We start from the raw sequence: 21,714 nt of genomic DNA, 5'->3' as shown, positions 1-21,714 counted from the left end.
TCAGTGGATCTCAAGAGGTTCCCAAAGGAAACTCAATGGATCTCAAGGGGTTTGGGTCAGGGCATTGAGCATGTGATTCCAGTTATGTCTTTATCTTAGTTGGTGCACACATACACAGCCATGATGGAACCGGAAAGGACCTTGGTGAGACGTTTCCACAAAGGTATTTTTTCTATAATTGATTCTTTATAGAACTGGGAAAATGGGTCTGGCTGATACATCCGACAGGTGTCCACATACTTTTGCAGAACTTTTAGAAATCAAAACAAAGCTTAAATATGAATGCAAATAGAAGCACTTGTGCATTATCAGACATAAGCTTAATGCTTAATAATTTAATTTTACAACATAAAGAACATGAAATAAGAACCACAAATATGCATAAATAAATCCAGTTTGGGTCAATAAACAATTTCACATTTTGTTCCCTTGATTACTTTAAAACAAGCAATGCAGGACCAGACTTGGGTCCAGGTTCAGCCAGCTTTGATTTAAAGTAGAAACAAAGCTGCATTTAATCTTCCTGATGATTTTAATAAACCATTAATAATCCATTAATAAACCATTAATAAACCATTAATAATCCATAAATAAGCCATTAATAATCCACTTCATCCTGGTCAGGGTTGTTTGTTCCAGCACCATCTGAGTACACTGGGAGCAAAGCAGGAACACACACACACACACTCACTCACACATTGAAATGAAGCAGTCTCAAGCACCCAGTTCCCAGAACTGACCCCATTCTGACCCCTCACAGACAGTGACCGGAGGCAGGGATCCTCAGAAACCATCGTGCTGTGCAGCGCCCACTCTACCAGCCGCGCCACAGTTCCGCCTGGGACAAAGCAGAATAAACAAATGGCACTGGAAATGGTTTCATCAGGTTTCCAAAACGAAACTATGAGGCCAAAAGTATGTGGACACTTGAGTATGTGCTGAGTCATGTACACTTAGAGTACTACGACAGTGTACAGTCTGAGCAATTGAGGGATGAAATCCCAAATGCAAACATATTCAGAGTTCAGACACCGGCTCACAATCAAAGTTCCAATTCATGCCAAACTCTGCACAGGGGCACAGTAATGCTGAAACAGTGACAAAGAGTGACCTTATTCTTTAGTAATAGCAATATGGAGAGGTGTCCACATACTTTTGGGCATGTAGTGGGTATACACTCAGTTGCCAGTTTATTAGGAACACATACCTATATCATCATCATCATCATATGAGTCACATGATACAATTAGCTGGATGCCCTTATAAAATATAATGTTATGGGTTTCTACACGTATGACCACATGCTACACCGTCGCTCGCTAATGTCATTTTACCTTTGTAGCGAGGCCCCATACGAGTCCAGCATTTGTGTGCTAGCCTGCTCGAGGTTCCAGCAGCAGCTCCGCAGCACCTCCACACACTCGGGTCGGGTCTTCAAGCCGAGACGGAACAGCTGCTCCACCTGTCCGGGCGATACGGGCAAACGTCAGTGTGAAGGGTTCACAATGCGCTGCTTAATAGTTATATACACTGATCAGCCATAACATTAAAACCACCTCCTTGTTTCTACACTCACTGTCCATTTTATCAGCTCCACTTACCATACAGAAGCAATTACTGACTGTAGTCCATCTGTTTCTCTACATACATGTTCTTCAATGGTTAGGACACCCACATGACCAGTACAGGGCAGGTATTATTTGGGTGGTGGATCATTCCTAGCCCTGCAGTGACAATGACATGGTGGTGGTGTGTTGTGCTGGTATAAGTGGATCAGACACAGGAGACTGAGAAAAGTCCACCAACCAAAAATTTGCTGCATCTTTTGTAGTGGCCACTTATGCAACGTCATAGCAAAACTGGACATTGTTGGACACGTGACAGACTAGGAATGGAAATCAGCAGGCAGCAGGGCCAGTCATGCTTGTGACTTCCGGCCATGAATAGCCGAACTTTCACCAGACGATTAGACTGTTGAGCCACTCATTATTGACAAGAGTGAAGCAATTAACGGATTTTCACTTTCACACAAGGCGGTCATTTAAAAACAATCATTTTACATCGTTACTCTCAAATCAAAACAAGCCGACAGCATCAACAGTCGTCTGTGTAAGAGCTGGAACCTCTGGAACTGCTATTGACAGTCATTGTCTGAAGAAACCTCTACGCCCTAAGTGCTCAGTAATTACAGACCAATCACGAACTTTTCATTTCTGGGTGAAATAATTGTAGAGGCGATACGGTTTCAATTAAATGATTTTCTCACCAGAAGCTATTTTCATTAAATATCGGTTTGGTCTGGTTTTTGAGGCTTGTGCGTCGTATAATCTGCACTGAAATTATAAATGAATTCAAAGCTGACAGTCTCGGAGAACGTCTCTAGATCGAATAGATATTTTGAATAAATATCAGGTCGTATGCAAGTACCACCAAAGCCTGGACACTCCTGGTCCAGTCTCTTGATTTACAAAAAGATGTTCAAGTTAGTAGGTCAGTGCAGTAGGGCAGTGGTAGCTCAGTGGTCAGAGTACCGGACTAGTAATCATAAGGCCCCTGGTTCAAGCCCTACCATCGTCAAGTTGTTGGGGCTGTTGGACCCCTGAGCAAGGCGCTTAACCCTCAATCGCTTGAGATGTATTCAGTGTACGTCGCTTTGGGTTCAAGCCCAATTATCGCCAGGTTGTTGGGGCTGTTGGACCCCTGAGCACGGCGCTTAACCAGTGTAAGTCGATTTGGGTTCAAGCCCCATTATCGCCAAGTTGTTGGACCTGTTGGACCCCTGAGCAAGGCGCTTAACCCTCAATCGCTTGAAATGTATTCAGTGTACGTCGCTTTGGGTTCAAGCCCCATTATCGCCAGGTTGTTGGGGCTGTTGGACCCCTGAGCAAGGCGCTTAACCAGTGTAAGTCGATTTGGGTTCAAGCCCCATTATCGCCAAGTTGTTGGGGCTGTTGGACCCCTGAGCAAGGCCCTTCACCCTCAATCGCTTGAAATGTATTCAGTGTAAGTCGCTTTGAGTTCAAGCCCCATTATCGTCAAGTTGTTGAAACTTGTTGGACCCCTGAGCAAGGCGCTTAACCCTCAATCGCTTGAAATGTATTTAGTGTAAGTCGCTTGGGGTTCAAGCCTCATTATCGTCAAGTTGTTGGGCCTGTTGGACCCCTGAGCAAGGCGCTTAACCCTCAATTGCTTGAAATGTATTCAGTGTAAGTCGCTTTGAGTTCAAGCCCCATTATCGTCAAGTTGTTGAGGCTTGTTGGACCACAGAGCAAGGCGCTTAACCCTCAATCGCTTGAAATGTATTCAGTGTAAGTCGCTTTGGGTTCAAGCCCCATTATCGCCAAGTTGTTGGGGCTGTTGGACCCCTGAGCAAGGCGCTTAACCCTCAATCGCTTGAGATGTATTCAGTGTAAGTCGCTTTGGGTTCAAGCCCCATTATCGTCAAGTTGTTGAGGCTTGTTGGACCCCTGAGCAAGGCCCTTAACCCTCAATCGCTTGAGATGTATTCAGTGTAAGTCGCTTTGGGTTCAAGCCCCATTATCGTCAAGTTGTTGAGGCTTGTTGGACCCCTGAGCAAGGCGCTTAACCCTCAATCGCTTGAAATTATTTAGTTAAAGTCACTTTGGGTAAAAGCATCTCCTAAATGCCTCAAATGTAAATGCCTTCAAGTGGCAGGAGGTCCAAACAAGTATTTGGATATGGTCAGTACAATGACTAAAAGCTCTCTAACCTTAAGGTACTGGATAGCCATCTGGACGTTCCAGCTGTGATTCTGGAGGGCTGTCTGACACTCCTCTACAGTCACTCCATGTACGGCCTCCTGCACCTACAGTCACATGCAGACCACATCATCCTGTCTCTTATAGGACCTTCAAAATAGCCAACGTTGCTGTTCCCGAAATCTCAGAACGTACCTGCTTGACACTGCTATAGGTGCTGGGCTGTGATGCTGGGGTGTGAGCGTTGCTGCTGGGATTAGAGAAATTAGGCGTGCTGATTTGCACCATGGGCCTGACAGTTGCCATGTTGGTCCTCCGTTCTTCATTTCCTTCAGAGTCCTTCGTGAACCGTCCATATCTATCGGGATACGATGACAGGTAGTAGTGCCTACTGTTGGGTTTACTACCCTCTGATAGGGTGGGCTGGATGCAAGGGCTCACATTTGCCGCAGGGCTGCTCAGTACGTTACTACTGACCCTGTTTGGGCTGACGTTGGGTTTTGACGTAGCTGTAGAGGACGCGTGGGAGTACAAAGAAGGTGACAGACAGGAGCCCAACGAACCTACGCAGCAAAGAATTGGTCTCTGCTGGGTGGAAATCATAGGACTGGTGGATCGTGAGCCGGGCTGGGATATGGCATGGTCCCTAGGTGGGATCTGCGGAGGCTGGAGTCTATCTTCATCGTCCCCCAGTGAGATGGAAAGCCGGGCGCGGGTCCGCTTGGAGGGTCGCGTAGGTGGGACGGGAATCCTGGGTGGGATCCGGGGTTTGTCCTCGAAGGAGGGCAAGACGATTTTACGGTGCGGGATGATGGGCGACGCGGGCACCGATCGCGCTACTGCTGGCACTTGCAGCTTAGCCATGGCCTCCCTCTGCAGCTCTTTGAATATGTCTGCAGACTGGGAGCAGGAGCGATTGTCCTCTGCGAGTTTGGACGGCAGGAACAGGTTATCCTCCACTTTGCGCTTGCTTTCGCTGGGGTTCGGGTCTCCTTCTACTGTATCGTAAGTCTGACCAGCTTGATCTTCGTCTGGTTTTGCGTTTATGGAGCGGACTTCCATGTCCTCCTGTCCCTCGCTCTCTAAAGCCACCTCATCGTAAGCAGGAAGACAGGGCAAAGGATGGGAGTCCCAATCCACCACAGGGGTGGGGTGGAGAGGATTAGGAAGGCCACGATAGGGGCTCGGTGGAGGGCCAGAGTCCAGGATGGAGGCTCCAGACGGAGCGGTGTTGGAGGCTGGAGTATCAGCGATGGGTGAAGGTGACGTCGAGCTAAAGCTGTCGTCTCCGAAATCGATCAGCGAGACCTCGCTGAGAGGGTCGGCCGACTCTGAGCTTTCCCACGGGCGTAGGCGCAGACTCAGGTAGGACGGCGCTTTTAGAGAGAACCTCTTCACCCCGGCGACTATCAAATCATTGTCGTCGTCGTCGTTGTCGATGACCGAGTCGTAGAATGGCTCTGGGAATGTGTAAACAAACTAATGGGTGGACTATTCAAACACTTAGAATCAATAATGAATTACTCAATATTAAAAGTAAACAATCTGACTAACTTTTTAACTTTAGTAGCAAGATTAAGCGGCTAAAAAGCATCAAGCATCAAATAAAAAACATATCGCTGCCACAGACCAAGTTCATTGTAGCAGTTGCTCTACACTATGCAGTTGCTTTGCATGAAGGGTACTTGGAATTCCTTTGTTAATTCGTCTACTGTTATAGCTTTACATTCGTTTGTGTTCCTTGATCTATGGAACACTTGACATTTTTAAATCAGGCTGTGTCCCAAATTACATTCTATTTACTACATAGGTTTTTAGAATATGATGTACCATAAGGGTGTGGAACCTATTTAGTACACTATATGCCTGACACATCTTAAAGAAAAGCCTAAAAATCTATTTGTGGAGTTTGTAATGACGATCTAGATGGTTCCATAACAAGTACATTATGTGGTCAAAAGTATGTGAACACCGCTCCTATTGATTAAATTTAATTGCTTCTGTCACATCCATTGCTAATAGGTGTATAACAGGACATTGGACAAAAACATGGACATTGTAGCCTAGTGGTTAAGGTACTAGACAAGTAATCAGGTCACTGGTTCAAGCCCCATCACTGTCAGGTTGCTGCTGTTGGGCCCTTAAACAAGGCCCTCAACCCTCAACCCTCAATTGCTTAGACTTTACTCTGTCACAGTACTGTAAGTTGCTATGGATAAAACTCACTCACTTTCTTAACCGCTAATCCAATTAGGGTCGCAGTGGGGGTGCTGGAGCCTATCCCAGCTTTTCAATGGGTGCAAGGCACATACACACATACACACACATATACACACCCATTCACCTATAGGGCAATTCAGTGTCTCCAATTAACCTGACTGCATGTTTTTGGACTGTGGGAGGAAACCGGAGCTCCCGGAGGAAACCCACGCAGACACGGGGAGAACATGCAAACTCCGCACAGAAAGGACCCCGACCACTCCGACTGGGGATCGAACCCAGGACCTTCTTGCTGTGAGGCGACAGCGCTACCCACCCAAAAGCGTCTGTTAAATGCTGTACATGTAAATGTAATAAAATGGACATGGACTAGTTGTGTGCAAGAAGATCCAGCTGTCTACACAAGCCTGGCTTGGATTTAATTAAACGTGGATCGCAAGCAAGCCTTCTCTTCCAACATTAGTGCCTGACCTGATTGACTTAATTGCTACAAATTTCCGCAGTAACAGTCCAAAGTCTTACAGAAAGGCTTCCCAGAAGAGTAGATGATATTAAAACTACAAAATTCAATATAAACGCTGGTGGCTTTAGAATAGGATGTCCACTTTTTGTACTTTTGTCCATTTAGTGCATAACCTCTCATGCTTATTCCTAAAACAAACCTGAACGGACACACACAGACTGTGAAACAGCATCAGGGAAAAGAACAGACGCAGTTCTTACTCTTCAGAAGAACGGCGGGCTGAGGAGGCCGAGGAGGAGGTTGCTCTGAGGCATCGCAGTGAGGAAAAAAGACAATCCAGACCATGCATTGCAAATGAAATCGATTAGGAAGCATCAGTGTTAGAACTGCAGATGAGCAATTCATTACCAAAGCAAAACAGATGCATATTACATGATTAATGAGATTTTATATGTGATCATTAAGCATAGCGGAAAAGTCTGAACTTTTTGTTACTCACTTTTGGCTCGGTTGGGTAATTTGGTAGGTCTGTCAGCATTTGGATCCATCCCAAGTACATCAGGGGGGTCCATGGGGTTGCCCAGGTAGATACTGCATTCGGGAAAGTAAAAACATACATATCTCCGTATTATAATTGATGTTTTTTTACATCAATTCGATTTGATTTAAATAAGCTAGTGAGAAGTTGTCAACCAAGTTCAATAGCTTAAAGCTATTTTTTAGCACACTGGCTTCATAAACCCTAAACTACATACGTTACAACTATGTATATACACTATATTTCCAAAAGTATTCGCTCGTCTGCCTTCACACACATGAACTTGAGTGACGTCCCATTCTTAATCCATAGGGTTTAATATGATGTCGGCCCACCCTTTACAGCTATAACAGCTTCAACTCTTCTGGGAAGGCTTTGCACAAGGTTTAGGAGTGTGTTTATGGGAATTTTTGACCATTCTATTCTTCTAGATGCGCATGTGTGAGGTCAGACACTGATGTTGGACGAGAAGGCCTGGCTCACAGTCTCCGAGTCTAATTCATCCCAAAGGTGTTCTATCGAGTTGAGTGCAGGCCAGTCAAGTTCCTCCACACCAAACTTGCTCATCCACGTCTTTATGGACCTTGCTTTGTGCACTGGTGCGCAGTCATGTTGGAACAGGACGGGACCATCCCCAAACTGTTCCCACCAAGTTGGGAGCATGAAATTGTCCAAAATCTCTTGGTACGCTGAAGCATTAAGAGTTTTGTTATAACACCACTGACGGTCGACTGTGGAACATTTAGTAGCGAGGAAATGTCACGACTGAACTTGTTGCACAGGTGGCATCCTACCACGGTACCACGCTGGAATTCACTGAGCTCCCGAGAGCGACCCATTCTTTCACTAATGCTTGTAGAAGCAGTCTGCACGCCTAGGTGCTCGGTTTTATACACCTGTGGCCATGGACGCGATTGGAACACCTGAATTTAATGATTTGGATGTGTGAGTGAATACTTTTGGCAATATAGTGTATCTAATTCTATATTATTACTATTATTATTTAATATCATATTATATACAAACACACGGTGGCGCTCGAGTAACACAGAAGTCTATGACGCGTTCCCACTACTGCAGAGATCCAGGTTCGAATCTCAGTATTGGGATCAGCTAACTAGCCGATAGCATTCGAACAGTTTAGCTCAAGGCTAGTAGGCTAGCATAATTTACCTCAGCAAATTTACCTCAGCAAATACAATAATAATAATAATAATGATAATAATAATAATAAATAAAGCACAGCTTCAAATTTAAGCTTAATTTTAGTAGACACATTTTTGTAGAATCCAAAATTAATTTAGAAATACCAAAAACTATTACGTCCGACAGTTGAAAATAAAATTAGCTAAAATTTTAGTATAATTCTAATTAGGCCTACCTAAAACATAATGGAAAAAATGACGACCCAAATTTAATTCATAATACCAACCAAATGTAATGCTTTGCTGCCCTTCAGTGGTGAAAAATATTTGTAATAAATAATATCTAAATGAGTACACCTACTTTGACAAAAAAAAGGAAAAAGCTGCCCCAAAACCTCAGTGAATAAACCCCACAAATATCACAAAACAGAAAATATTAAATCATCCGGCTTACTCGTCGATTTTATCTGGGGCACCCCAACTGCGCTGAGGGTCCGTGTCCCCGTGCCCCGTGTGGATGAAACTGTGTTTAAGAGGTCTGCTGATGTCTTGGGCGGACAGGCCAGCGACAGAGGTCACCACGTTCCTGGGGAACTGACCTACCTTCAGAGTCTGTCTGTTCTGACCTCGCCACCAGTAGTTCTCAGCCCTGAAAGCGAAGCAAAGCAAAGCAATTTGTACTATTTTTAGTCTGAAAGGTTCAATATCTTTTGATTTATAGCAATAGAACGTAATATCGTGCTCTATCCGGTTCTCCTGGTGAAGGTCAGCCTGGTGGCAGCAAGTAAGTTTGGACTCTTCTTGCATGCCTTCATGTGAGATCCTCAGACACTCCACAGCCAACTGTGAGATATAAAACTTCCAGTTGGCCCCGGGTCTGACTTGTGGTTTCTGGATGAACCTAGAACACCTCCAGTGGGAATCAACCCTATGAGAAACTTATGAGATGCCCAGGTCACTTCAACTGGCTCCTCTTAATATAGGTGTAAACTTTTCAGATCTGGGTTACTGGGACGTTTCCCCGGGACCAGACCTGGCATCAATGCTTGCAGATGAGTGCCAAGAGACCGGGCCACCCACACAACCTAGGTGGGGTTAACCACAGAATGGCAGCTTGGAGCCACTCCACTTGCAGGGAGTCACATAGCCGTCCGAGCGGCCTTAATCAATAAATGAATACACAACTTATTAAAAAAGCAGATTAGATTGTCCTACAAGATATCTTCACCCCAATCCTCTGCGAAATCACACTGACCTGCCTTCGATGATAGTGATGACGTCATTGGCATGAATCTTCAGCTTGTCTGGCTCATCAAAATCCTGCAGCGCCCTCATATCTGTTGGCATCGTCTAGGGAGACGTATTATTTTCCACTTAATTCACATGCCAATTGTCAGCAGACAGACAAAATAAAAAAATCAGACCATGCTGGCTTAAACGGGCTGCAGACTGGCACCTGCTCCATTCAACATGTGTGCAAGGTGTCGCTTCTTTTCACCAGCGAGTGGTGGATTCTCACAGAGAGCTTTACAGCATACAGAGAGTCACACTATGCTCTGTATGAATCCTTCACCACTCATGGATACGGATGGCCAGCCCTAATAGCCAAACTTTTGCAACTTTCTGTGAGAGTCACCCGCTGGTTGGTGTAAAGAAGCGCTCATAGACTTCACACGTATCTACAAGTAGTGCAGAATAATTCTAGTTGCCAGATTGGCAGAAAACAAACAAACATTAGAACAAACGTTCCATAGACCTGTTTACCTCAACAAGAAAGTCTCTTAGGGCTACAAACGTCGGCCTGTCTTCAGGTTTTGGAGACCAGCTCTGCAGCATGACGTTATAAATATCCTGAGGACAGTCTTCTGGTTTTATTAACCTCTCGCTCTCCTTATCGATCTTGTGGAGGATCTGAAAGATACTTTTAACTCTCAGCCAGCAGCTTTTAAAAACAAACTTAACCCAAGTTCAGAGTAATCTTAAGTCTCTGGCTGATGAACGCCCACCTGGCTGCCGTTGAGGCCGAGCCACGGCTCCTGGCCATGAGTGAACATCTCCCACAACGTCACGCCAAACATCCAAGTATCGCTGGCGTGCGAGAAGGTCCTGGTCTTCAGGCTTTCTGGAGCACACCTGATAAAGAACAGAACAGGTAAAAAAATAAAAGACTAAAAACGTTAGAACAGAATAAAATAAAACACAGACACCTGTCCTACAGCTCTCACCAGGCAAAGGGAACTTTGTGCTGCTCCTGCATGACGTAATGGTCGTCGTTTTTGGGCAGCGCCCGCATGAGCCCGAAGTCGCCGATCTTGACTAGGTCGTTGGAGGCGAGTAGGATGTTACGGGCGGCCAGGTCGCGGTGGATGAAGCGACGTGATTCCAGATAGGCCATGCCACACGAGATCTGCACTGTGTATCGGCAAAGCACCGAGATTAAGATGTGGCCCTGTCGCTTCCTCAACCGGTCCACCAAGGAGCCGAGAGGAGCCAGCTCGGTCACCTGAGCAGCACACATATGCAGAAAATAGCAAAAGGGTTGAGAATGGTTAGTGCCCTATCCAGGGTATTCTTGCCTTGTGTCCAATTCTTCCTGTCATGACCCTGACCAAGATAAAGTTGAATATAATGTTAATTATAATTAAATATAAAGACTCTAGATCAGCGATTCTCAACTGGTGGGTCGCGACCCAAAAGTGGGTCGCGGACACGTTCTGGGCGGGTTGCGGACAGCTTGTAAAAAATAAATACATTAAAAAAAAAAAAAAAAAAATTAATGCTCATCTGATTTTGTACTCGTCTTTTATCTGGAAAAAAAAGAGACAGAGAGAGGCACGCATCAGACGCGCACAGCATTCTCGTTGCCATGGTAACCACCATTCGTTTGCCGGTTACCCTTCTCTTTAAATTTGTGATGATGTTCGGAGGCAAGATGGCGAAACGCAAATATAACCCGGAGTATTTGAAATGTGGATTTTCGTTCATTGAGGACAAACACGGACAGAAACCCCAGTGTGTTATTTGTAATGCTCTCATGCTGGCACATGAGAGCATGAAACCATCCAAACTAATGCGACATTTACAAACGAAACATCCCGCATGTAAAGACAAGCCGGTGGAGTTTTTTCAAAGACGACTTCATGAGCTGAAGGTATCACAGAAGTGTCTGACAGCATCTTGCTCCAAACAAGAACATGCACTCCGGGCGTCTTACCTATCTTTGTGAAAGTGGCTTTTCTACCTTGGTCCAGCTCAAGTCAAAGCAGAGAAACAGGTTGAACACTGAGCATGATCTGAGAGTAACTCTGTCTACTGTCACCCCAGACTTTGAAACTCTGATCAGAAGTAAAGTACATGCCCAACTGTCTCACTGACTTCCACAAAAGACAGGTTAGGTGAAAGCATCTTGTTTTGTAGCCTTATTTATTTTATGCAGTTTTGATATTTAAATTTATTGTAGTAACTTTTATACATGCAGTTGGCATGGTCCTCCTCAGTTTCTTTAAAAAATTGCTCTTAAATTCACTTTGCATGCATATGTATGTTTAAATGTGTTTTTGAAGGCTATTTTTTAAAAATAAATTTGTTTGATTTGTATTCTATAAAAGTGGGTCGCGACTTAATGACCATGAGAAAATGTGGGTCCCGGGCTGAGACCAGTTGAGAACCCCTGCTCTAGATGACCCTATATGTCCCAACTTGATGATTGGCTTAATTTTTTCACTACTTGGCAATTCCCTGTTTTACCCAAATACATTTTATATATAAATGTCTTTATTTGTACATAATTTATAACAAAAAATAGAAATTATATATTTTAGTTAATGTTGTAATTTTAAACTAATTATTAAAATTCATTAATTTTATTATTTTATTATTTAAAAACATATAAATATTAATGAATTAATAATTATATATAAATATACAGTAGTTACAGTATATACATACATATGTATTTAATATTATAAATAATTAATTTATTTATTTATTTTTTTATATTTATATATTATATATGATGCTAGATGACCCCAACTTTATGATTAGCTTAAATTTTTTTCGGTCACTACTTGTTCCCAGTTTTACACAAATATATTTTATATATAAATGTCTTTAATTATACATAATTAATAAAAAAAAAATAAAAAAAATTATATATTTTAGTTAATATAATTTTTTTTAAATAATTATTAAAATACGTACATTTGAATTTTTATAATTTATATTATCTAAAATATATAATTATTAATGAATTAATATATATAAATAGTTACAGTATATGCATACATATTTATTTATTATTATAAATATTTTATTCATTTATTCTTTAATATTCATTTATTTATTATAAAAATATATATAATTATAAATAAATTTATATATATATATATATATATATATATACTGTATAAATATAGTTACAGTATATACATATTTATTTATTTAATATCATAAATATTTAATTTATTAATTTATTTTATATTTATTTATATATATATAATATATTACAATATATAATATTAATATATAAAAGTATATTAAATATATAATATATTAATATATACATTATATACATATAATATTTTTTTATTGTTTTTATATATATATATATATATATATTATTATTTTTATTTATTTATTATTATTTATTTATTTTTTTGGTTCTTTAAATTGGGACTTCGACTCTTACCATCTTCATGGGGTGGGTCAGGATCACTCCGTACAGCCGGATCAGGTTTTGGTGGTTAAGAGAGTGCATTGCATTTACTTCCCGTATGAAGTCATCAAGACCGTCTGACTGCTCCAGCAAATCTGCCTTCAGGCACTTCACAGCGACATTCAACTGCAACAACAAGATCAGATCGTTGCAAACTCTGTCTGACCTCCCTCCCTCAGGCATGTGCAGTTGTGTATGTTACATAGCAAGGGTAAAAATGACGTCTCACCACTCTTCCAGAGGGGGCCTGCCATTCCCCTCGCTTCACCACGCCAAACGAACCGTCTCCTAACTTCTCACACAGAGTCAGGTCTCTCTCGCTGATGAGGCACGTGAGAGCTGCCGGCTGGGCGTCGCCAGCGTACTCGCCCTGGGCAGCGGAGGGTGACGAGCCCCGTGACGCGGTGCCGGTCTGGGACTCTGAATCGGGTCTCTTACCTGTGAACACCTGTGAGCACAGAGACTGCAGATGAGAGTGATTCTACCTGCCTCTGTTTCATCCACAGGATCTATCGCTAATCGAGATTGGTTATCGACAAGAGAAAAGATCTGAGGAACTTTAAAAGAGGGTCAATTTATGGGGCACGGGGGGGTGATTTCACACTCGTTTCCGATACTTGAATCTGTAGTATAAATTCAGGGGTGCCAATAATCATGTGACATGTGGTTTTATTAGTTCTTGATAGCAACAGCAGCAGATTCAGTTGTTCCTCCGTGAGCATAGCATATTATATGGTCAAAAGTATTTGGACACCTGATTAGACAGGAAAAAGATTTGATACATTTCTTATAACCCTTTTTACTCGTCTTTACCAGGGTTGCCAATTATTGTAAGATTTAGATTGTAATGCACAGTGTTGGCAATAAAAGCAAACTGAAAACCCAGCGTACCTTGCTCATCCACGATTTGCGTTTACACATCGCTCTTCTTCTCTTTACCGCCTCCCACAGCCGCCTCTGGCCTTTAAAGAAGACAAAACGTCTTTCATTTAGGAAATGTTATGCTGACCTGGACAGGACTCCAATCAATTGCAGAGCCTCGGCCATTCAACCCCCCTCTCCCACTGGGGATATGAACCCTGAATCTAAGTGTTAGTAGGCTAGCGTAATTTGCGCCACCCAATCATCTTAAGTAAGACAGTTTATTACACATACATTCTTACATGTCATGTGACCTCATACAGTATTTACATCATACACACAGTTCCAGTTTCTCCGATTTTAAACATTATTCTCATTAGTGCTATTAATTCGACTCGTCACTCCTACTTGTCTAGGTAGATTCACCGAGTTGCCAGATTATCAGGTGTAATTTCCAAACATGTGGGTTTTTTAGGTATTTCGTTACTAACTGTGCTCATCTTAGCACTGTGGGCCAATTTTGCACCATCTGAATATGAAGTTATATATTGCAACTACAGCTAATAATAATAAATACTGTGAAATTTAGCCAGGTATGTGGGACTGCACTGTAGGAAAATATACCCCTCCCCTCCCCGGACAGACCATTTCTCCAAGGCTATAAAGCTGACTAGACCAGCGTTTCCCAACCTTTTTTGCACCACAGACCGGTTTCATATAAGATGTAATTTCACGGACCGGCGGGGAAGGGAGGATTTAATAATATTGCTCACAAACGATGTAAAATGTGCTGTTTTCGCTGCAACGAGACGCTGCTCCCACACCCAAACACCCAAAATAGAAGCAGTGAAAACTGCTTTTCTAGTGATTCTTATTATTCATTCTTTCTGTGCAGCCCGGTAATAAATAAAAAATATAGCCCACGGACTGGTACCGGTCTGCGGCCCGGTGATTGGGGACCACTGGACTAGACTACAGGTCGCACTAGGCTTAAGTGTAAAACAAGTTAAAGCTCTGAAGCTCTAGGACTTCACTGAACCACAGTGAGAGCCAGTTTCTTTATATTTGTAAATGTGTAAAAAATAAATAATATATTATTTATATTACATATTATATATATATTGAAGAATATTCACAGCCTTGTCGATCATCATAAAAAATCTACAATCTATATATGTTTATATATGTTTATATATATATATATATATATATATATATATATATATATATTTTTTTTTTTTTTTTTTTTTTTTTTTTTTTTTTTTTTTTGTCTAAAAACAAGTGTAAGCTGAACAGCTCTAGGACTTCACTGAACCACAGTGAGAGCCAGTTTCTTTATATTTGTACATATATAAAATAAATGTATAATATTATAATATTTGCAAACATTCATTAGTGATTAGTATGACTTTTGTTAATGACTCAGAGAGAACTCACTTTATTCAAAGTAAATATTTAAAGTATATATATAAAATCATATTAATCAAAAATATATACTACCTATACATATTATAATATAAATATAGTTTAATATATACATTTTTGCTCACATGGTGATCACCAAGGCTGTGAATCACTGTGAGTCCTTCAGTGTGAATCACGTCTGTCATGATCTGATCTTTACCACTTTTATTTAACACGTGTTGATCACAGGGCAGCTGGCGAGTAGGCAGTAAGTAAAGCGGTCTGCATTGCACCCACCTGGTCGCCCCATGCCGATTTTTTCCAGGTCCTCACTCTTCACGTACTCAAAGTGAGACAGGCGCGTGACGTTGAGCTCGTCCCGGATACGCAGGAAGTACTGCTGAAGCTGCACGTCGGTCAGCAGCTCCAGGAGCCACTCCGTCCCCTCGTCGGACTGCATTACTGATCTACAGGTACACACAGAATGATGTTATGTAAACTATTTAGTGGTTGATATAATACAATGAAGGACATTTCCTGGGCATTCAGCAGAATAACATGCTCCAGTTGGGTCTCGGCACCTTTACAAGGCGAGTTCATATGCGGATCAGCTTTGCACACAGAGAGACACACTCTGATCACATTATCCCTTGTCTCTGTGCAGGTGCCATCGATCAGCCAGCAGAGGTGGTAATTGGAGCAGTTATGAGGAATCCACTCCGCCACCTTCCCAATCGTTGTTCGTATAGGCGCCCAGCCAGCCGGTAGTGCGTGTCGGGTTTCTAATATTTAAACACGAGAACAAACCTGCGTCTTCCACGTCCTTCCCAGCTGTAGTAAAGTAGTATGCGATCACTATGCCTTCATCGTACACATGGCAGTTCAAGACTCGCTGGCGTCAGTGCCAATGCACTGAAAAATGAAGTGTAGGCTCCAAATCTGGCTCCCTCAGGGCATGCCCTGATTTCACAGTAAGCTGTCAGACAAACAGTTTACTGTGGGGATTCAGCATAGCTCATTTCGGCTGTTCTACATTGACGATCGATCACACAGCCTCGAGGGCGTCGCTAATGCCATAGCAACGTGTATCTTTTTTTAAATCGGCATCCATAAATCCATAGCTGTTCTGTGCATTCGTATCTTCGTTCCTCTTCCTCCACGACTGCCTGACTGACTGCCTGCTCAGCACACACTGATGTGAGGATCTCGCTCGGTTTGGCTGAGTCACGACTGGATACGAAGCTCGAGGTCGAACCCGATACACCTCCACCGCAGTCGGTGCGAATGTAACCCAAATTAGGCATCGTTAACACTAATAATGAAGCAAAAATAATGTGAACTTAATGATGTTCTAGAACATTGCAGCGACACAAATACACACCCAGCACACTGCTCTTAGGGCTAATGAATTATTCAGCATCCAACCTGACCGAAAGGAAGGGAGCAAGAAAGGAGGACAAAATTAGGGCGGCATCAATCTGTCCCGTGTGTGGAAAGGACCCCAGACGCCAATTCATTGCAGGGCTTGAGACATAGCCAATCATGTCTGTGTATCAGACATCCCAAGTTGCAAAAACTCATTTCAGGGAGGTACCCCTGGACCCCGACCCCCAAGCCCAAAAAAAAAAAAAACCTCTCGCACACACCAAAGGATGTGGGTGATAACAGAACTTTTAGGAGCTGCTAACTGAGCTACTAAGATTTATGTTCCCTACATATTGCACTAGATTGTATATTAGAAAATAATTTATGTTCCTTACTTAGTGCACTAGATAGTGTACTAGATAATAGACTTATGTTTCTTACATAATGCTTAGTTAGTTAACGGATTTAGGTTCCCTACATAGTGCACTAAATTGTATATCAGATAACGGATTTATGTTCCCTACGTAGTGCACTAGATAGTATTTTAGATATGAATTTATGTTCCCTACGTAGTGCACTACATAGTGAATTAGACAATTGGTTTATGTTCCCTACACAGTGTACTAGATTGTATATCAGATCACGGATTAATGTTCCCTACATAGTGCACTAGATAGTGTATTAGATAACGCATTCATGTTCACTACATAGTGCACTAGAAAGTATAACTAGATGATGATTTGTGTTCCTTACATAGTGCACTAGATAGTGTATTACATAATTAATTATGTTCCCTACATAGTGCACTAAATTGTATATCAGATAACGGATTAATGTTCCCTACATAGTGCACTAGATAGTGTATTAGATAACGCATTCATGTTCACTACATAGTGCACTAGAAAGTATAACTAGATGATGATTTGTGTTCCTTACATAGTGCACTAGTTAGTGTATTACATAATTCATTACGTTCCCTACATAGTGCACTAAATTGTATATCAGATAACGGATTTATGTTCCCTACTTAGTGCACTAGACAGTATATTAGACAATTGATTTATGTTCCCTACACAGTGCGCTACATTGTATATCAGATAACGGATTTAATACGCGATCGGGGGAAAAAAGTCTGTGTCGCCTGCGTGCGCGTTTGTGTGTGTGTGTGTGTGTGTGCGCGCTCTCTTGGCCGCTCGTTCTAGATTCCGGGAGATTTGATCTGACTTGCGGGCATCAGGGAGCCGCTATGTATATGCGGGAGACTCCCGGAACTTCCGGGAGACTTGGGAGGTCTGGTATATAGATGCCCTAGCGGTCAATAGCACCTCTAGGGATTTGCACCCTGGATCCCAGCTGCAGTGGGCTAGCGTAATTTACCGCAGCGCCAATCAACTGCCACCAAACCCAGGGGAACCAAACCCAGGACGTACTTGCTGTAAGGTGACAGAGCTACCCACCCAGCCAATGTGCCACCCATGAAAGTTACAACGAATCCAGAGAAACATCAAAGATCTGTAGACCTTGCTTATCTCAGATGACGTCAATGTTCATGATTTGACCAATCGGAAAGAAACTGGGCAAAGCGGTCAATCAAATCATCATAACCAGTGTCAGCCATTGACAAAAATGGCTCTTGTTGACCCCCTAACATTGACCACCCAAGTAACCCAGCCAGGTTCCACTGGAAATACTGGTAAAGCAAGCTGGGGAGGGACTGATGCCCTTCCACTGCACCTCTGCAGTGAGATTATTTAGAGCATTCTAAATACGGACGACTAAATATAGTCGATTCCAGCACAGTGTTTATTCTGCAGTGCGTGACTCGAAGACTCTGAGCTCTTAGAATTCTTTAAAAACAGAATAAAACATTCACTTTTAAATAATATGTTAATCAAAAATATGTTGTTTACAATCCAGTCCCATTTGAGATGTTTTTGAGATGTTTGGATTGGTTTGGAGACCGCTTTATCCTGGTCAGGGTAGTTACCAGTCTATAACAGGACTTGTGGTGTAAATGTGATGGGTGTCCATATACTTCTGAACACCCTATGAATCAGGGTACGAAGCTTATGTGCAATTAAGGTAAAAAGTTGATTTTCATTTATTAATAACTGGTGATTTATAACTGGAACCTCTGGCCAAGGTTGATCACATGAGACTTGTGTACCTTCTGCAGAACTGCAGAAACATGGACGAATTGGAAGCTGTAAAGCTTGCTTGGCTGTGTCCAGTGTCTACCATGTTCCAGCAGATTTAAAATCACGACAAACAGGATTCCAAGGATCTGAATCTTGGGTAGCACTGTCGCCCTCAGAGCAAGTAGGTCCTGGGTTTTGGTCTCCCTGGGTTTGGTGGACAATAGAAACTAGGGGGACTTTACCGGCGCAGCGGTAAATTACGCTAGCCCACTACAACTGGGATCAAGGGTTCGAATACCCAGCGAATACCCTGCTATCGACCGGTTGAGCATTTCCATACAGGCTATGTCTCAGGCCCTGCAATGAATTGGTGTCCTGTCTGGGGTATTTTTCCACACGGGACAGATTGATACAGCCTTAATTTTGTCCTCCATGTTCCAGCAGATTTAAATTCATGGCAAACAGGATTCCCAGGATCTGAATCTTGATCTCGGATTCCCTCTCAGCGTATGGTGCTAGTTCAAGTTTTTCATTTGGACCTTGGGAACAGACCACTGTTCCATGCCATTCACTGGCCCTGTTTAAATGGATACAGATAGGTCAGTTAGGTCGATTAGTATCATTTAAGATGAATTAGGAGGTCATAATGTCATTATAGAATTTATTCTTGGTCAGTCTATAACAGGGCTTGTGATGTAAACGTGACGGGTGTCCATATACTTCTGGCAATGTGCAATTCATAAAAAAGACCATGAATTAGGGTACAAACCTTATGTCCAATTAAGGTAAAAGTTGGCTTACATTTATTAATAACTGGTGATTTATTTGGCATGGATTAATTGGAAGCAGGGCAGTGATAGCTCAGTGGTTAAGGTACTGGACTAGTAATCAAAAGGTTGCCGGTTCAAGCCCCACCACCACCAAGTTGCCACTGTTGGGCCCCTGAGCAAGACCCTTAACCCTCAATTGCTCAAAATTGTGTTGGGTCATAATTGTAAGTCGCTTTGTATAAAAGCGTCTGCCAAATGCCGAAAATGTAAACGTATATGAAGCCGTAAAGCTTGCTTGGCTGTGTCCAGTGTAACCCATCTTCCAGCAGATTTCAAATCACAGCTAACAGGATTGATCGTTCTGTTGGTTCCTAGATTTCTAGGATCTGAATCTTGATCCCGAATTCCATCTCGGCATAAAGTGCCAGTTTGGGTTTTTCTTTTGGACCTTGGGAACAGACCACTGTTCCATGTCATTCACAGGCCCTGTTTAAATAGATAACCCATCTTCAAGCATATCTTCAAGTGGTTCTGTTGGTCCCTAGATTTCTAGGATCTGAATCTTGATCCCGAATTCCCTCTCAGCATAAGGTGCCAGTTTGGGTTTTTCTTTTGGACCTTGGGAACAGACCACTGTTCCATGTCATTCACAGGCCCTGTTTAAATAGATAACCCATCTTCAAGCATATCTTCAAGTTGTTCTGTTGGTTCCTAGATTTCTAGGATCTGAATCTTGATCCCGAATTCCCTCTCAGCATAAGGTGCCAGTTTGGGTTTTTCTTTTGGACCTTGGGAACAGACCACTGTTCCATGTCATTCACAGGCCCTGTTTAAATGGATAACCCATCTTCAAGCATATCTTCAAGTGGTTCTGTTGGTCCCTAGATTTCTAGGATCTGAATCTTGATCCCGAATTCCATCTCGGCATAAAGTGCCAGTTTGGGTTTTTCTTTTGGACCTTGGGAACAGACCACTGTTCCATGCCATTCACTGGCCCAAGTCATCAGATAGGGCTTAATTGGTATTATTCGAATTATTCAGCCACAGAAAATGACTGGAATCCCAAAACTGCAACATAATGCATGTTCTTTACAGGTGTACCATACAACCAGGGTAAACAAGACTGTCTTTTAATGCATTACTCTGTGATCTGATATTCGGTATACCGGTAATCGTCGATATTTAGGCCGTTATTAACAGTTTAGTGAATCGAATCTGATGTGATGTATGTTTGAGAGATAATAGCTGATTTACCTGTATTGAATTCACTCCTCCCAGTGCATCCCAGTAAACGTCCAGTTCATTATTTCATCTTAAACACATAAAATCGCCCAAAATTAAAACAGAATCCCCATTAAACCACGTTTATTCCAGCAGATCAGATCATTACGGTCCGGATTAGCTGCTGCCATAACACGGCTGAGCTCATTCAGTCTGCCATCATCAGCTCCTCTGTTAAAGACACAGTGTTCTCGGTGCCCTTTAAAACGGTTTAAATAAATAAAACGCGTTTAAATTTCTAATCAGAGCTTAACAATCTGCAGACAGTAAATGTCTAAATATAATTCATGAATAGAGGCGCAAACAACCGCGTTAGAAACGATGACTTCTCAACCGATTCATGAATCGAATGAATCGATTCGCAAGCTCGAATGAATCATACTCTTAATGACAGCAGGGCAGTCAGTGTTTGTGCAGTTTTTACAATGTTCTCCTCTTTTCCATGGGGGTTTCCTTACATCTACCAATGTAAGTGAGTGCCAACCTTACTTTGGGTACTTTGGGTGTAAGGCAAAAAAGAACACACCCTGTACCAGTGTTCCCCGGTGACCCACCAGCAAAATACACAACCACCACGCAATGTTTGTACCCAATTTAGGTTTGGTAAATATTAATTTATTAGGATTTTAACATCACTTTGGCTACATTCATGACAGAAGCGGTACACAAGATTCATCAGCTCACAAGTTTAATGTCAAACACGGTCATGGATTCTGTAACTTCATTTCATCTCACTTTCACATCTTTGGACTGTCGGAGGAAACCGGAGCTCCTGGAGGAAACCCACGCAGACACAGGGAGAACATGCAAACTCCACACACAAAGGACCCAGACAGCCCCACCAGGGGATCAAACCCAGGGGAGGTGACAGTGCTACCCAACGAACCACCATGTTGCCCGGGTTTGGTAAATAAAGATAAATATACATTGGTATATTTACATAAGTATATTGGGGAACACTGAGGTGTTTTGAGCATATCTGAGAATTGAGACGTGTCCCCCACTGTGATTACGGCTTTGCTCTGGTCCCATCAACCCAGCAAACACTCAACCACCATGCAATGTTGTATAAAAAAGGTTGTTGAACTGGTCTGGT

At 42.4% G+C, this 21,714-nt stretch overlaps 1 protein-coding gene across 3 annotated transcripts; it reads right to left on the bottom strand.

Annotated features, from left to right (window-relative positions):
* Window positions 1-375: 375 nt before the first annotated feature.
* Window positions 376-15,597, bottom strand: tnk2a (tyrosine kinase, non-receptor, 2a). 3 transcript variants are annotated; one of them, XM_062985364.1, is made up of 15 exons: window positions 15,362-15,597; window positions 13,691-13,761; window positions 13,029-13,262; window positions 12,773-12,925; window positions 10,311-10,588; window positions 10,092-10,218; window positions 9,850-9,996; window positions 9,341-9,435; window positions 8,540-8,734; window positions 6,902-6,993; window positions 6,663-6,707; window positions 3,915-5,179; window positions 3,731-3,826; window positions 1,335-1,462; window positions 376-838 (listed from the first exon to the last, which is right to left on the bottom strand). In XM_062985364.1, the coding sequence occupies exons 1-15, from the start codon at window positions 15,522-15,524 to the stop codon at window positions 784-786; spliced, it is 3,144 nt and encodes a 1,047-aa protein (XP_062841434.1). In that variant the 5' UTR covers window positions 15,525-15,597; the 3' UTR covers window positions 376-783. The 3 variants fall into 3 exon arrangements, with proteins under 3 accessions (XP_062841434.1, XP_062841435.1, XP_062841436.1); XM_062985365.1 differs by lacking the exon at window positions 376-838 and having other exon boundaries at window positions 1,331-1,462; window positions 13,029-13,247; XM_062985366.1 differs by lacking the exons at window positions 376-838; window positions 6,663-6,707 and having other exon boundaries at window positions 1,331-1,462; window positions 3,870-5,179; window positions 13,029-13,247.
* Between the last annotated feature and the right edge of the window lie 6,117 nt (window positions 15,598-21,714).

The sequence above is a fragment of the Trichomycterus rosablanca genome, chromosome 23, assembly GCF_030014385.1.
Source record: "Trichomycterus rosablanca isolate fTriRos1 chromosome 23, fTriRos1.hap1, whole genome shotgun sequence".
Lineage (NCBI taxonomy): Eukaryota > Metazoa > Chordata > Actinopteri > Siluriformes > Trichomycteridae > Trichomycterus > Trichomycterus rosablanca.
Note: the sequence above shows the minus strand (reverse complement) of the source record. Positions and strands in the feature narration are given on the sequence as shown.